Raw genomic sequence first — 16,868 nt, 5'->3', positions numbered from 1 at the left:
GTATAGCATTCGTAGCCTGTAACATAGTGTTATTTACATGCATGAGCAAGAGCACAACATGAAGGAGATTTACTGTAACATACTAATAAAGACCGTTCTGATTTCTGATAATATTATCATTTTACTATACGTTCTGCAATGAGCACAACCATTTAAATGAGGATTAGAAAAACTGTGGACCATTTAGATACAGCGTACAAGGAATTTCAATTCAATGGCCTGTTCTTTTACAGTTCGTTGCCACCATGTCGCTATCTCCTTCAGCTAAGCGATACCAATGGAATAAGCCTAGTTTGTTCAACAGTGGTTTCTCCAATTTGCACGGTGCATCAATGACTACCCACATACGTATGTCTCTCCATTGCTGGGAACTAGACTAAATCACTAAACCACTCTAACATAAACCACATCAGTAGTACTAAACCACTTGACATGAACTACAAAAGTAATGCCTGTAAACATTTGATCGTCGTGTACTTTGAGTAAAGTCAAACTATTAAAACCTCCTGTGCCGCAAAACACCTTGCTATAACCAATAACCTACAAGCGGAGAAGCAACACAAATTCCAATGAAATTACGGACATGCCTGCGTCTTTGCTCAGAAACTCAAGGATATGAAATCCATCAATGCAAGTCAGGAAGAGCCAATGAAAGATAAAGATTACACAGAACTAATTTCCAGCATGGATTTCTATCCTCATCTCGCATCCTTCTTTTCTGTTTTTAATTCCTTGGACATAGGCCTCGTATATCTCAAGTCTCAACAATGTTTGAAACGACCAATTTGAAACTGTTGCATGTGATCTGGGCTACTGACAAAAGTATGTAATGGGGCAAAAAGTACTGACATTTTTCTCTACTCGGTATACGTGTATCGGACACCTGCATTACTGTATACGGTTGTTTCAACTTGACTTCGCTCTCTTCCATACAATAACAGTTCCATCAGAATCTGATGAAGCCAATAAGTTCTCACCATGGTTCCAAGCGATCCCTATAACTGGAGAACCATGACCCTGCAATTACACGGGTTTAGTTATGTTGAGAGACATTTATAGACATTGACGAATGATAAAACCGAGGACACAAGTGTAAGGCGGACCTGTAGCTTGTTTACACAAGTGTGCCTTGGCCGAGTCAAGTCATAGAAATAGACATTTGAGTCCTCGCTTCCAGCAACTTGTATAAAATAACAAATTGAAATGTCAGTAGGCCAGAGCATATCATCAAACAAATCCCTAAGATTTAGCAATGAAAACTAAAACAAATACTTTGCACAGTCAAGATAAATAGTTGGTCCCTTGTAGTTTGCTGTCTTTGCACTCCCTTTCTCTGGTATATTCCCTAATATGGCAGTGGGTTGCTCCTTGTTTTAGGTCATCTTTGGTGTATTTCTGTTCTTTTGTTAATAAGTTCATTATCAATTAAAAAGGAAAATATTAACTGTATCACTGATGTGGCACAGGTAGAAGGGTTACAAATCAACCAATTAATGAATCTATTTACCCTGTCCAATTTTATCCAGATTGTTGGGCTTTTCTTAAACAGAAAATGATGGTTTGAATGGTTAGGATGATCTAATCATCCCACCATTTTTACCATGTAGGTCTGACAAATGGGGCTGCTAGATGGCATCCACGTTCAAGGGGCAAATTGCAAGCAAATGACAATCTTATTAATTATATTTCTGCAAGTTTATGCATATAAGAGGATATGGATGTGGGCAGTAGAATGGTGGGTTGTCATTTTGTAGCCAACCCCAAATAGCCAGCATTAATACCTACAAAAAGCTGGCATAAAGTCAATTTTAGAAATTTGTCTATTGACACATCCTTCTGAATACAGAGAACAAAATTCAGATTTTGACTTGATAACAATTGCAAGCAACATGTTGGGCATCAGATGACACAAACTTTTCAAGCATGTCCACTATAAATGGTTAAGCTTGTCCTAGAAATCAAATGAAACTGTTCAAGAATGAGAGTTGAGAAGATTCTTTTCTTTTGTTGATTTGGCATGATTTTGAGTGTAGAATGAAATTAGTTTAACTTGGAATAGGATTTGAAATCAAAATGAACTTTGATTCACTATTAAGGGATTCACTGACACATGAAAATCCATATTAACATTTAAATCATGGCAAACAGACCTATGAATTCTCCTTTTTCAAGAGAGAGCAAAGGGCAGAAGGAAGCGCGTATACGGTGGACTCGAGGAGCCAATTTGAGAGAGCATCGGAGAGTCAAATAACCCTGTATTTCCAAAGCAACACTGTAGGAAAGAATCTTTCAGTTTCCAGATGAATAATATCAATTGAAAAGCAAGAATTATACAGGAATATTAGATTTGTAAAGGATAACATAGCAATCAGACCTGAAAAAAGACAAGCTTCCATCTTGTGCACATGCTAGCAACACAGGCCCCCTTGCCAACAGAGAAAATGTTCGATACTGGATAGTTGTGATTGGTGATTTACTGTTATTGCTGCCTCGATTGCGATGAGTTCGGGATAATGCTCCTGTGTGGGAAGTCATACTTACAGTGTATATGCATCCCTGCACATCAACCAGATTGGAACCATATTTAGACAGCACATCTTCACCAAAAAATTAATGCCGTAATGAATTAAACACACCTGAGCATCCCCACAAAATATTAGTTGACCAGTATGATCGTGATCCATAGCTGTAACCTCGCTCTCAAATCCTGCTTTATTTATGATCCTCCCAGTGCTGAAATTAATTACCTGGAATCAAGTAGATTAAGCTATCATGGATAAGATGAGATAAACAGAAATTGATAACTGTGAAACACCATAGAGATAGTGAAGTTGAAAGGACTGAATCAGATATGTTCTGTTAAGTTGGTGCCAAGAAAAAATGTTGCATTTTCAAAGCAACAGGATGGGTTATAAATGTATTCAGTAAGCGTCCAAAAAATCCTCTATTACCTGTAGCCAACTTGTATTGGGTCTAGTTTGCTGTGGTGAATTGTACTACAAAACTGTCATTTCTTTTTTTGTTTCTTTCTCCATTAATGGCAGATTTAGAGTTCATAAAAAAGATGAGAAAGAGATATTTTGATGGTACTTGATCAGAAACGCAAACCCTTTAGTTTCTGAGTAGCCAGGACAAAAGTAAAGAAAAAGGGCGAATAAGAAAATGAGACAAACCACAAAAGGATGGACATGCAGTACAATACCACTTCCAGCAAAGATTGCCAGAAAGGACTAAATAGAATGGATACTTTAAGCTTTTAAATAGAGGAAAGATAAATTGCTTCACACAAATTGTCTGTAAGAGAACTAATTCCTACAAGTATTTGATGATACCCCAGAACGTTCTTACAAAAGGAGAAAGAGCAAGCCAGTAACTATTATTCAACTTTGGGAAATTGGATTTACTATAAGATGGCGGAAAACAAAAGGTAAGATATACATACAGTGATTTCTCTGTTTGCATTGCCAACTGAAAGGAAGTTATTATTTACCTGCATGCAAGGAAAAGAAAGAATAAACATCACTTGAGTCTCACTAGTAGTAGTTATATTGGAAGAAGGCATATCTAAAACCGATAATGTTTCTGTATGCCAAATAAAAGGAAAAAAAATGTATACAACAAGAATATAGTGAGAGGATCAAAGGTTTTGGGGGAAAATGGAAAAGTGAATGAATATAAGACACATAAATACCCATTACCAAATAGAAAAGAAAAACAGATTAGAAAACCATTACTCAATGTTGGTCCCAGCTCTCTGGAGCCTTGGGAGGGATGGGATGGATACAGACCTAACTTTTGACTTTTTTGTTACAGCAAATACCACAAAAAACCTGCAGCTGAGAGGCAACCAATAGGACCAAACAACAATGGAAGATAGAGTTGAGAAATGTAACACCAATCACCAAGGGAAAACCAAACACATTGACAACATAATTTGAGTCGACCATCAAAGAATCCAAAAAAAATCCTACACTTCCTGCCCCTCCCCCACCAAAATATATTCAATTTGACATAAAAAGACCTTTGACTGACATCTTGTATTTTTCTTCTTGTTAGGACTCCGAAATGGGAAGGGCATTTCATAGGGATTTTTTGGAATTTTTGTTAATCTATTAGTTCCATTAAAGATACACAACAACCATCTTACTCTCAATATAGAAGTATCTAATCAGTCAAGGTTTTGAAATTTATGCTCCAGGGCCAATTTCCTATTCTGTAAACTATTCTACAAAACCCATGCACTAATCCAATTAATTTGTGGTAATAGGGACAGAATTAAAGCACCTTTTAAATTCGAGAATGCTTGGTTTGAAGATGCTGATTCTCTCCCTTTATTTAAATCTGGAAACTGGAAAACAATCTGAACTCAGAAACAGAAAAAAGAGCTTGCCTTAGCCTAATTGAAGAAATTGACAGAGCAGAGGAATTGGGCCCAGTTTCAGAGGAATTAAGATTGAAGAGACTTCAGGCAAAGTCTGTTTTTGATAAATTGGCAGTCAAGGAGGAATTAACGTGGAGACAGAGAGATAAGACAGTCTGACTTAAAGCAGGGGACAGGAACACTCATTATTTCCATAAGATGGCAAATGCTAGAATCAGAACTTCTTCAATTAGCAAACTTATTTGGGATGATAAGGTGGGAGAATCTGCTGCAGAAATCAAAGTAATTGCAACTTCCTTTTATAAAGACCTCTATAAGGAAAGTCGGAAGTGCAGACCTCTCCCTTTAAATCTCCCCTTTAAGAGGCTGAGTGAAGATCAAAGAAGCTCCCTTGAAAGACCTTTTACTGAGGAGGAGATTAAGTCAGCAGTTAGCAATTTGGATAAGAAATCTCCTGGGCCGGATGGTTTGTCCAACATATTTAATATTTTATGTAAAGAGTTGGGATTTTGTGAAGAAAGACATTCTAAAAGCTGTTCACGCCTTCGACTCAAGTGCTTCACTGCAAAGAAGCTTGAACAACACTTTTGTCACTCTTATTCCAAAGTTGTAGGGGTTGTGCACTTAAAAGACTTTAGGCCAATAAGTCTTCTGAACAGTTTCTACAAGATTTTGGCTAAAGTTTTAGCTGAAAGGATGAAGGAGGTGTTAAATAGTGTGATCTCAAGCACTCAAAGTGCTTTTGTGCTGGGTAGACAACTCATTGATTTGGTTCTAATTGCAAATGGATTGATTGACTCTAGGAAGAGGGAGGGGATTCCTGGTTTGGTGTGCAAACTGGACAAAGAAAAAGTTTACGACCATGTAAATTGGAGATGCTTAAATTGTCTCTTGGAAAAAAAGAATTTTGGGCAAAAATGGAGGAATTGGATGAAAGTCTGTGCCTTCCCCAAAAGGTTCCATCCTGGTAAATGGACAATTGGTAGGTTTCTTTGAGAGCTCCAGAGGGCTTAGACAAAGAGATCCCCTCTCTTCTCAGCTCTTTACTTGTATAAGTTAGATTTCTAGTGACACAAGAGTGGGAGGATCATTGGGGGAATTTGACAGGTAGAATATTACCTAGGCTTACGTCGGATCATTGGCTAATTTGTCTTACTCAAGAAGGGAATGGGGACGGACCAAAGCCTTTTCGTTTTGAACATATGTGGCTCACAGTCCCGGGCTTTGTGCAAAATGTGAGAAGCTGGTGGGAGGAGGACACCTTAGTGGCTAGATGGGAAGGGATTAGATTCCATAGAAAGCTTAAGAATTTGAAAGGAAAGCTAAAGGAGTGGAATTCCAATCAGTTTGGAAGGATCGAAGAAAGAAAGCCTACCTTGATTAGTCGGATTGAAGAGATTGATAGAAAAGAGGAAGAAGGACAAATGGGCTTGGTAGAGAAGGAGGAGAGGACAAATTTGAAAAAAGAGTTGGAAGTTACACTGTTGAGAGAGGAGATATCGTGGAAACAAAAGTCAAGAGAAAGGTTGATAAAGGAAGGTGATGGGAACACTAGATACTTTCATGCAATCGCAAATGGTAGGAGAAGGAAAAATTGTATCTCCATGCTGGAATTATCATCACCCAACAAAATGACATTGCAAAGGTTTTTGTGGATCACTTCAAACAAATTTATGGAAGGTCAGTAGAGAATAGATGGATCTTAAAGGGTTTGACATGGCTTGCTTTAGATAGCACCTTTAGTAGAGAAGTAGAAAGTGGTTTTAAGTTGGAAGAAGTGAAGGCAGCTATCTATGGATAGGTCCAAGGCTCTGGGTCCAGATAGATTTACCATGGCTTTTTACCAAGATTGTTGGGAGTGGCTTAAGGAAGATTTAATGAAGGTTTTTGAGGAATTCTATCACAGAGGGATGATAAGTAGAGGGGTTAATGCTACTTTTATTGCGTTGATTCCTAAGAAATCAGGAGCATGTCACCCCAAGGACTTTAGACCAATTAGCTTAGTGACACGTCAATACAAAATCATAGCCAAGGTTCTCTCCAACCGCCTAAAGAAGGTACTTCCATCAATCATATCACAGTATCAAGGAGCTTTTATTAAAGAAAGAAAGATTTCAGATCAGCTGCTCATTGCAAATGAGTGTGTAGAGGATTTTAGAAAGAATGGGAGGAAAGGTATTGTGTGCAAGTTGGATCTGGAGAAAGCCTACGATTTTGTGGATTGGGTCTCTTAATTGAAGCTTTGAGCAATTGTGGTTTTGGTGCAAGATGGTGCAAGTGGATTAGAGGTTGCCTAAAATCTTGCATTTTTCAGTCTTGGTGAATGGGTTGGTTATAGATTTCTTTGGTGCTATGAGAGGTCTGAGACAGGGGGATCCTCTTTCACCGTTTCTATTTACTATTGTTGCAGAGGTATTCAATAGATTGATCATAAAAGCAGATGAAATGGGTGTTTTAAGAGGGTGGAGAATGGGGAGAGACCGGGTGATGGTAACCCATCTTCAATTTGCAGACGACATCATTATTTTTTGTGAGGGGCAAGGTGAGCAGAAGGCTAGGAATCTGAGGAGGTTATTGAGCTTGTTTGATATGTTGACAAATCTGAAGGTTAATCTCAATAAAAGTGTAGTAGTTGGGGTAAATATGGGGCGGGAGGAGTTGGAGCTGTGGGCAAGGGAACTCAGATGTGTGTCTAGTGATTGGCCTATGAAGTACTTAGGACTCCCTTTAGGTGCAAACCCTAGGTCTTTGACCTTCTGGAGCCCGGTAGTGGAGAGATTTGAGAAGTTAGCGGCTTGGAAGAGGAATTATATTTCTTTGGAGAAAATTATGCGGGTTTTCTTGTGGGAACCGTGAGAAACAAAGAAGGATCACCTAATCAGATGGGAAATGGTTTGTAGATGGAAGGAGGATGGAGGGCTGGGGTTAGGAACGGTGAAAGAAAAGAACCAGGCTCTTCGGGGGAAGTGGTTGTGGAGATTTCCGAGAGAATCAGACAGGTTATGACATAAAGTGATCGCTAGTATTCATGGGCTCTCTGTGAACGGGTGGGATGCTGAAACTTCTAGCAGCGCCTCTTGCTTTTCACCCTGCAGAGCAATTCAAAAATGCCTTCCATTCTCAATCACATCAGATTCGATTTTAATTCAGGTAACAAGATCAAGTTCTGGGAGGATCTTTGGGTGGGTGAAGCCCCTTTAAAGGTTTCTTTCCCTTCTTTGTTCACCCTTTCTGCTCTCAAGGGTAAGCCAATTTCTGAGTTTCTATTCTCCTCTTCCTCGGCTAATGGGCTTGGGTGGAATCTAGGTTTTCGTAGAAATGTGAGGGACACTGAGTTAGGCCTTGTTTCAAACCTTCTACACATTCTTGAAGGGGTTTTCCCAGACCTAAGTAAACAAGATGATAGAATTTGGACTCTACATCCTTTTGGGTTTTCAGTTGTGCTTCTTTTTTCAAGTCGTTGTCTGTGCCTTCTCAACCAATTACTCCCTTTCTGGTCAAAGAGATCCGATTCCCCCCAAAGTGAGTGCTTTTTGTTGGGAGATCTTCCATGGTGCAATCAACACTCCTGATATTTTACAGAAGAGGAGACCTAGATGGTGCCTCTCCCTAAATTGGTGCTGCTTGTGTGAATCCAATGGTGAATCTGTTCTTCACTTGTTCATTTCCTGTCCATTTGCTTGTGGTATTTGGGATCGGTTCTTTTCTCTTTTTGGGTGCAGGTGGAATACTCTGGACAGATTGGACAGGTTGTTTGATAGATCCACTTTCAACTGGCCAAAAAGGAGGGGAAGACTGATGTGGAGGTGCACAAGAGCAGCAATAATATGGATCCTATGGGAGGAAAGAGATAAATGTATATTTGAGGAAAAGAAAAGAAGCAAGGAAGCTTTAATTGAAGGGATCATGGCAAAAAGTGGTCTTATGGATAAAGACTTTGGAGTTGTTCTCAGATTTCTCTATGTATGATATATTAAGGAACTGGAGAACAATTGCAACCTCAACTTCAGCTAAGTGGAAGACACTAAAGGACTGGGAACCCCCAGAGGTAGGTTTCCTGAAATTAAATTTCGATGGAAGTAGTTTTGGGCACCCAGGGCCCTCTGGAATTGGAGGGTTCTAAGGAATGAAAGCGGAGTGATTTTGGGAATGTACTTAGGTCCCATTGGAGTGTGTGACTCCGTAACAGCAGAATTGAAGGCAGTACTTTATGGGATGCAGAAATCTTTGGAAATGGGGTTTCAGAAGCTAATAGTTGAAGGCAACTCCAAAATAGTAATAAGTTGGTTAAAGCAGAACGAGAAGATTCCTTGGTTTTTCAGAAACAAATTCAAACATTTCAAGAGGTTCTCAAGCGATATGCAGCTGATATTTCAATGGGCTCCTAGGTTGGCAAATGGCTTAGCTGACCATCTAGCAAAGCAAGGGGTAAATAGAGCAGAGTGCTTCTGGGCTCAATTGTGAGACTGATCATCAATTTGTCTATGAATTCTATTGTTGGTAGCCGAGGCTGCCCATGTTTCTGTATTATCTTTTTTCTCTAAGTAATGAAATCTACTTTGACTATTGACAAAAAAAAAATCTCTCTAGTCGGAATGCAACTGAATTTGGTTTGTGGGAAGGGTTTGCAATTGCCCCAAGGGAGGAAAAAGTCAACATCCTCCAATTTGCTGATGACACCTTATGTTTCATAGATGCACCTCAGGAGCATTTGGAAAACTTATTAGGGATTCTCAGCTGGTTTGAAGTAGTAATAGGTCTGGAAGTCAACCTTAATAGAATCCAAATTATCCCAGTGGGTCAGGTTCCTAATTTGGAGGAATGCACCAAAGTAATGGCTTGTCGAGTGAAACAGCTTCCTGTAAAATATTTGGGACTGCCCTTGGGAGCTAAATGTTCTTGTTCAGCCATTTGGAACCCGGTGATTGAAAGATTGGAAAAAAAATCTCTCCTCTTGGAAGGCAAAATATCTGTCTTTTGGAGGAAGAGTAACCCTTTTAAAAAGTACCTTTTCAAAATTTCCTACTTATTTTCTTTCCCTTTTCCCTGTCCCAGCAAAAGTGGCAAAGAGACCGGAGACTCTCCAAAGGAAATTCTTGTGGAGGGGTTGGGAGGAGGAAAAGAAGATTCAACTTGTCAACTGGGATCAAATATGTCTTCCTATGGAAGAAGGGAAATTGGGTTTAAGGAAAATCAAGGTAACTAATTCGGCTCTTCTTAGTAAATGGCTCTGGATTTGCAACAGAAAGGGGAGCTTGGTGGAGAAGCCTGATAGCCGCCAAGTTTGGGGTAGAGTGGGGAAATTGGAGATCGAGAGACCCACTTCCTAATTGGGGCTGCTCTTCATGGAAAGGAACGATGAGATATTTTCCCTTGTTTAGAGAGGGTTTAAGCTTCAAAGTAGGCAGAGGAGACAAAATCAGATTCTGGAAGGATCCTTGGTGCTTGGACCATCCTTTGGCTGAAGATTTCCCTCTTCTTTATCAGTGTGCCACCAATCAGAATGCTTCGATTGCCGACTCTTACACATTCTCAGGTAATGAGGTGACCTAGGTACCACAATTCAGAAGAAGCCTTTTTGATTGGGAAGTGGAAGAAGTTATGAGATTGTTGGAAATTTTACAAGCTCAGAGAATTGACAGTAATCAGGATGACCAGGGGACTTGGAATTGGTCTAAAGAGGGTAGCTTCTCAGTTAAATCAATGGCCAGTAGATTAAGTAGTAGAGCTGCAGTGGTGGATTTTCCATCAAAGAAGATTTGGAATTCAATTAGTCCCTCAAAAGTGAACTTACTTCTCTGGACTATGGATTTAAATAAATGCCTGTCTAAAACCAGCCTAGAAAGAAGAGGCTTGTAGATCCCTGATGACTCTTGTACTCTTTGTGAATCATACCCAGAGACTACTGATCATCTTGGTATTCACTGCCCGATTGCCGCCCAGGTGTGGGACCATTTCTTACAGGCTGTGGGGATTTGTTGGGTCATGCCAAAATCTGTAAAGGATGTGCTCTGCAGTTGGAAGATCAGCAATTTGAAGAAAAAAGGGAAGCTAATCTGGCATACTATCCCGACAGCAGTGCTTTGGGCCATTTGATTTGAGAGAAACAACAGAATATTTAACCAAAAAGTGAAAAGTCCAGAGGAGGTAGGGCAGGCGGCAGTCAGAAAATTGATGTCCTGGATATCTGTCACTCCAGAATTCAAACATTTAAACGTACTCCAGTTGTTGAGATCTCAGTCGATTTGGTATTTGTAATGGGGGGTGTCCCCATTCCTGGCTTGTCTTTGGCAGGTTACTGTTTGTATCTCTAAGTTTTTCTAATAAATTTACCTTACCTTTTCCAAAAAAAAAAAAAAAAGCTTCACCTAAACATCCAAAGAACACAAGGTTAAATGCCCATTCCAAGTTCAACATAGTTTGTCAATAAACTGGGGGTCATCATCTTGAACAAACATTTTTTTTTTGAACCAGTATAAATAAACTGGCATATCTTTTGTCTGAATGATTTTTACAAGAAAAATGTCTTTTAATTGCTCCACCCTCATAGGAGATCTTTGACTAAAGAACTTTTTGATTGGTATCTTCGATTAAAGACTTCCTTTTCCATAGTTCTTATAATTGATTGGCTAATACTAACCATTCCCATAAGCATGAATACTATGACTAGCATTTCAAACAGAAAACAGGAAATAATTTATCAAAAAATTTTCAAACAGGAAATAATAAATCATCTTTAGAATAATTCCCTTTATAAGAATTATTTGGTGTTTTCATATGATATCCAAAAATCCTGTCCAAAACACTTACGTATGGTTCTGTCATCATGTGAAGTTGAAACAAGGGCCACATTTTAATTGTGGTAAAATTTTGTCCGGGTTTATTTATATATAGATATAAACAGACATGAACATTTTGTTTTTTGAGCATTCAATTAAAGAGTATTGATGCTGGTGTCTCACTGGGTGAAAACGAATGCACAATTGTGAAGAGACTCCATATATAACTCGAATGCAATGGCCTTCTGATATTGCCCAGACTCTCACAGTTTTATCCATTGATGATGAAGCAATATATTGATTGTTGGATGAGAAGTCAAAATCTGTAACAAACAACCATTTTAGAAACAAGGCCTTCAAGTCTGACACAGATAACAAAAGCGTAAGACTGCAGTATTTTCCTATGGTGAAGATCCCATTAACTACTTGAAAACGAGTAATTCACAATTTCACATACAACCATATAACACCGTCATCATCTAAGTCTTGACCCAACCATTATGGGTTTGGCTATATGAATCCTGTTTCACATTCACCATTCTGTTCTGTTCAGTATAACTATATAACATATCCAAAAAACAAGATAAGAAAACGAGCAGGTTATAACTCATAGCCAGTCCTGCTTGTTTGGGTGTTAGTGCAGGCATAAATTTTTCATCATGTATGGTTGTTAGTGCACTTTAGGATTTCAAGGATCTTCTTGCAACAGTTTTGCTTGGTTGGCATGCAAGCATGCGAGCATTTTGAATCATGGTGAACATGCTTAGATCGGTCTGGTGGCAAAACAATAATGGCCAGGAAGGTCCTGTTTCAAGCTTGCTGAATTCATCTAGACATGATAAACCAAATAATACTGTGATATTGTCCCTCTTCCACAAATGATCAACAAAATCATAATACTGCTTACAAATCCTAGTCCACGACTAAATCAAAATGGCAGCACATTTCTTCTACTTATCTTCTAGAATTTATTTTATGTTATGTGATTTATAGTGTAGTAGTATACCTCTTAGAACAGTATTACATTTACCAAATACACAAAAATGTAATAGCCATCTGATCAACAACTCCAACATGATAATTTGATAAGACTTCTGGCATATACTGTTCAGACATAAAAATAAGCACTTATACCACTAAGATCTAATTAAATTTCAAAGGTATCAGATTTTAGACTTCCAAATGCTACAAAAAATATAATGCAGAATTCCCAGTCAATATGAAATAAATCATGGAGGACAGGATACAAATAAAGACCATGGAACTAGTACCACTTAATCCAACCTGTGACATCCTTTGAATGCCCTTTCAACTGTTTGATAACTGAAGGTGGCTCGGAGACAGTACAAACTGTCAAGGTTCCATCAGAGGCTCCATAAGCGAGTAGATCTGAACTCATGTGTCCAAACTTCAAGACTGTAACTGGAGATTAGAAAAAAAAAATTAATCTGCTTCCCATAAATGAGAAATCCCAGTGTAGAGTATCCAGGAAAAAGGCAGAGAAAACTAAAACCTTTCTAACATGGACACACATAAACAATGAGGGAGAGAATACCTGAGAATTTGCAGTTGTCAAAGATGCAATGCATTCCTACAAAAGAATATGCAGGTTCCACCCTGTTACTCGGATGATCAGAATCACTTGCATTAGAGCTGAAACTCACACGATGGCTTGGAGCATGATTTCGTAGGTCCTGTAAAGAAAAAAAGATACCCCGTGAACTCTGTAATCCATTGCAGGTTCCAAGAAAGAGGGAATTCAAAACCAGTTCTGTTCAGAGGAGAATTCAACTGGATATCTCTACCCCCAAAAAAGAATGAAAAATAAAAAATGATCTGTGTAGAGTTTAAATTAATATGATTCATTAAAATGGATATGCAAGTCTTCCTAATTTGGAAGTGCCAATGCATAGCATTGAGAACCCAGAGGAGTAATGGTTCATTTCATGAATTTGCACAGACTTTACCATTAGGTAATCGGGCAAAATACATTATCAATACATGCCTACGAGAGTTACACCATGCTTCCTAGTGTCCTCAAGTAGTTGTATGACATGACAGGTGGTTATGGGATTTATGAAGCATGGCATTCAGTCTTCAAAAAACATGAAATCATTTAGATCAAGGAACTATGGATCATATTACAACAAATGATTCCTGCAGATTCCACTTTTTATTAACCAGAATCCCCACCCCAAATATAACTGCTAATTCCTAACCATATTAGGTGAATTAGTTCTGAAGTAGATGCAAGAATCTTTGAAGAATAATGAAAAGAATTTTGTAAATTAGTCGAACATACCCTGCTCGAGCTCCAGCTGTCCACCTCAAACGTAACAGAGGGTGGACCTGGAGATGGAACCCATCGCCCACTGATGCATCAACCAGTAAATTACCCTGATGTCAGAATCGTATGCAAACATAAATTTACAGATGAATGAGAAAAGTTAAATGCATCATTAATTCTTTTCCAGCATAGGATATGAAGCACAAAACCAACAAAATATATTAGATAAGAGATAAGAGTGACAGGGGTGCAATTTGGGTGGGCTCAGGTTGGGCTTTTGTCAAAATTTGAATGAGCCAGGCCCACAGCAGTGTAAAATGCCAACTTGGGCCAACCCGAGTTGGCACCCCTAAACAGTGATGATTGAACAATGTTCAAAAAATGGCAGATAAAATGGTAAACAGTGTTTAAAATAGTTTTAAGATTCAACAACAGTATAATGGGTTCTCTGTTCTCTATCACTCATCCAAATGATGACACAATTTGATTGATTGCAGAAACCATTTTCAGACGGTACCAAAAAAAGCTTGAGCTTTCTTATGTTCATAAAAAAAAAAACAAAAATCTGAGTCTCTGAGTGACTTGATCAAAGATTTTCAATTGATTCTGATTCATAGGCCCCGTTTTCAGAAATAGTACCATTTGAGATTGAGATCTGACCAGGTTGAAAGCATTCTCTTAATCTGTTGTCACAATATAGTCCATGAAAATCAGACTTCACAGAGTTATAATCCATTCTGCGAAACACAAAATTTTAGGTTTTTGAAATTCAAATCTGACATTTGGACCATTGGATGACTAGCATGTGATGCATAATAATTAATAAGCAGAGAACCTGAGTCTTCCACATTAATAAGCCAAATATCATTGTTGTGTGGTGAGACAATCTTGAAGCTTTGGAATAATCTGGACAGTCTTGATATTCCTGATAAGTATTTTTCCCACATATCCCAAATAAACAGAGACATTTGAGGATAGAATTTCCATTTTTGGATGTACTGGAGCTCTAGACCAAGTGGAATTTCCACAAAGCTTAGCAATGTAGTGAATAAGAACTTAAGAAGCAACGGTATAAAGAATTCCTTTTGATGAGCAAAAGCAAAGATTTTATTTATGAGAAGAAAGGAAATATTACTAATTATAGTGGTTTTCAATAGCAATATTGTTACTGCATCTTGTTCAAGGATAAATGCTCATTTAAGTTACTGAATGACAAAGACAAAATTGTGTTCCTTTCTGGTTCTATCCTCCAAAAACATTCCACGAGTGAAGCATTGAAGTTTTGATTGTATGAACAAGTTAAAGACAATGAATTGCTAGTCATTTTCCATAAAAGCAAAAGCCCAGGTGGTTTTAGTTTGATATGGATTACGACAAAAGAAACTTATGCTTGAAGTCCAATCCCGGATGTAATTTTGTAGCCTCATCTTGTGCACCATGTGCACTGCTTTCTAATTTTACGTGAATGAACAAAGAATATCCTTCCATTACAGTGCCTTCCATTTTCTCTACTTTTGGTTCTCCAAACTTCAAGAGATGGATGCTAACATAACAGTTATTCAGTCTCTCTATTACACTTATCTATTGAATTAATGGACTTCATTTTTATTGATGTTTAAAGAAAAAAGCTCTTGCTTACATTTGCGAACTATTAAGGATATTGAAAGAGCTGAGACGCATGGCAATGAAGGATTTATTACCAATATTTCAGTTTGTTTCCTTGTCTCTTTTTTACTTAGGCCCTTGATCAATCCTCTTGCTCATCCATTGTGTATCTTATTCATTAAGGAATGTATTAGCTTTTACTTCTCTCACTGGGTTTTCATTAATCAGGAAAAGAAGATAAATATGGTGATGATTATCTTGCCATCGTAGTCATGGTCATCAAATACAACTTCACTGACCTGTGTCCGGGTGTGCTTGTATGGCTTGATAAACGAAAACTATCCCAATTCCTTGGCCTGCGAATATAATTACGGTATGCTACGTAACCTCTTCCATTGCATTTCCAGTCCTTCAAAAGGAAATAAGTGTACAAATTAAAAGAGTAACAAAATCATCTTCAGAAGATGAACCAGATTCTCCAAATATGAACAAACGTCCAGAACTATCAAAGCATTGGACATTTGGCAGGATAATACATAAATAAAAGGTTGATCGCTTAGAGCTGTTCAAAAGGAAAATCACTTGCATGGCAGAGGAAAGATCGTCAACCATACTAAGAAATGTGGTGGTATAACACCTCAGAAATTTCTTAACAGCAACAAGAAGCTGAAACAAACTGTGGATCTTATAGCCGAACTGTCAAAATTCTCGAATGCAATTGCCAACTTATTGCAGACATGTGTATCTAGCTTTCGCATGCCTCCTAAATATCTCGGGCGTAATGCATGTATTATCCAAATTAATGGCATTATGCCAAGTTTCATCCTTTAATCAGATCAACATTATAAACCAGACATTGTATTTAGCTTCGGATTCGAACACGTCAAATAAGCACAACAACGACAGTAAAAATAATTCTGCGAGAAACGGTAAATTGGGCAAATAAAGCATACCATTCGCCGATCTACACCAGATTCAGCCTTCCTGTAGAGAAGAAGACGTCGAATTCCAACGTAATCGGGATCGACATCGGCACTCGAAGGCTGAAGCAACCAGGCGAAGAACTCCGGATCTATATTTTTCTTCTCCTTCTCCTTCTCTTCCAAAGAAACTTTCTCTAATGTGTCCTCCGCCATTATCCAACACTTTCAGAATTTCCTTCATATAATAGGTTTAATTGGTTAAATCCCTTCAAATCTCGTCTCCATGTCACCGGATCGAACTACAAAGACTACTCTTTAATGAACAGTTCCTTTCCCATGAGTTCCAGCAAATCTCCCGTGCGCCTATGGTCTGTCTGGATCTAGCTGTTTCAGCGAAGTTTAGGTCTTCTATTCTTCGACAATTCTGTTGAGATCGGAGCTCGAAACCTGTGAAATTGGGATTGTAATGCTTCGTTCTGCGAATGGAATTGGAGAACTGAGGTGCACACGACAGGGCTGTTTTCGTACTCGATCTCGATGGCGTGTGAGAGGTGTGCGACGTTTTTTTGGTGGGAAATTCGGGTCAGACCAAGTTAGCCCTGAACCCTGGGATGAAAATCGGACCAAACCGAATCGAACAATTGGTTTCCTTCACTACCACAAATAATAATATATATGTTTTTTTTTACATATTTATTATTTTTTATTATTATTATTATTATTATTATTATTATTATTATAAAGATGTAAAAAAACCATATATATAAAGCATCATCAATAAAAATTTTAGGTTTAAATAAATATAACTTAATTAATTTTCTAGGCTAATAGTATTTTAAATAAAAAAACTTATAAATTTTAATGCCTTGGTTCTTCATTAAATTTGAGAGCTC

The 16,868-nt window shown here is 38.1% G+C and overlaps 1 protein-coding gene across 1 annotated transcript; it reads right to left on the bottom strand.

The window, feature by feature from the left end:
* Positions 1-101: 101 nt before the first annotated feature.
* Positions 102-16,514, bottom strand: LOC148851258 (Transducin/WD40 repeat-like superfamily protein). The gene is made up of 12 exons (XM_088947743.1): positions 16,006-16,514; positions 15,352-15,461; positions 13,463-13,532; positions 12,716-12,854; positions 12,445-12,582; positions 11,344-11,483; positions 3,443-3,490; positions 2,637-2,747; positions 2,375-2,556; positions 2,151-2,272; positions 1,104-1,180; positions 102-1,017 (listed from the first exon to the last, which is right to left on the bottom strand). Exons 1-12 carry the CDS (start codon positions 16,186-16,188, stop codon positions 907-909), a joined length of 1,431 nt encoding a protein of 476 aa, XP_088803869.1. The 5' UTR covers positions 16,189-16,514; the 3' UTR covers positions 102-906.
* Between the last annotated feature and the right edge of the window lie 354 nt (positions 16,515-16,868).

This window comes from Nelumbo lutea, chromosome 5, assembly GCF_056320005.1.
Source record: "Nelumbo lutea isolate HS-2025 chromosome 5, American lotus-T2T, whole genome shotgun sequence".
NCBI classification, from domain to species: Eukaryota; Viridiplantae; Streptophyta; class Magnoliopsida; order Proteales; family Nelumbonaceae; genus Nelumbo; species Nelumbo lutea.
The sequence above is the reverse complement of the archived record's forward strand: the minus strand, read 5'-3'. Positions and strand labels throughout refer to the sequence as shown.

Bases quoted from the DNA above. Each gene is read 5' to 3' on its own strand.
- LOC148851258 (XM_088947743.1), bottom strand. From the start codon at position 16,188: ATGGCGGAGGACACATTAGAGAAAGTTTCTTTGGAAGAGAAGGAGAAG. The intron at 3,491-11,343 runs GTGAGACACCAG...CCTTGCATGCAG, and splicing joins TGTGCATTCGTTTTCACCCA to GTAAATAATAACTTCCTTTC. The intron at 1,181-2,150 runs GTCTGTTTGCCA...ATTTTATACAAG, and splicing joins TGAAAAAGGAGAATTCATAG to TTGCTGGAAGCGAGGACTCA.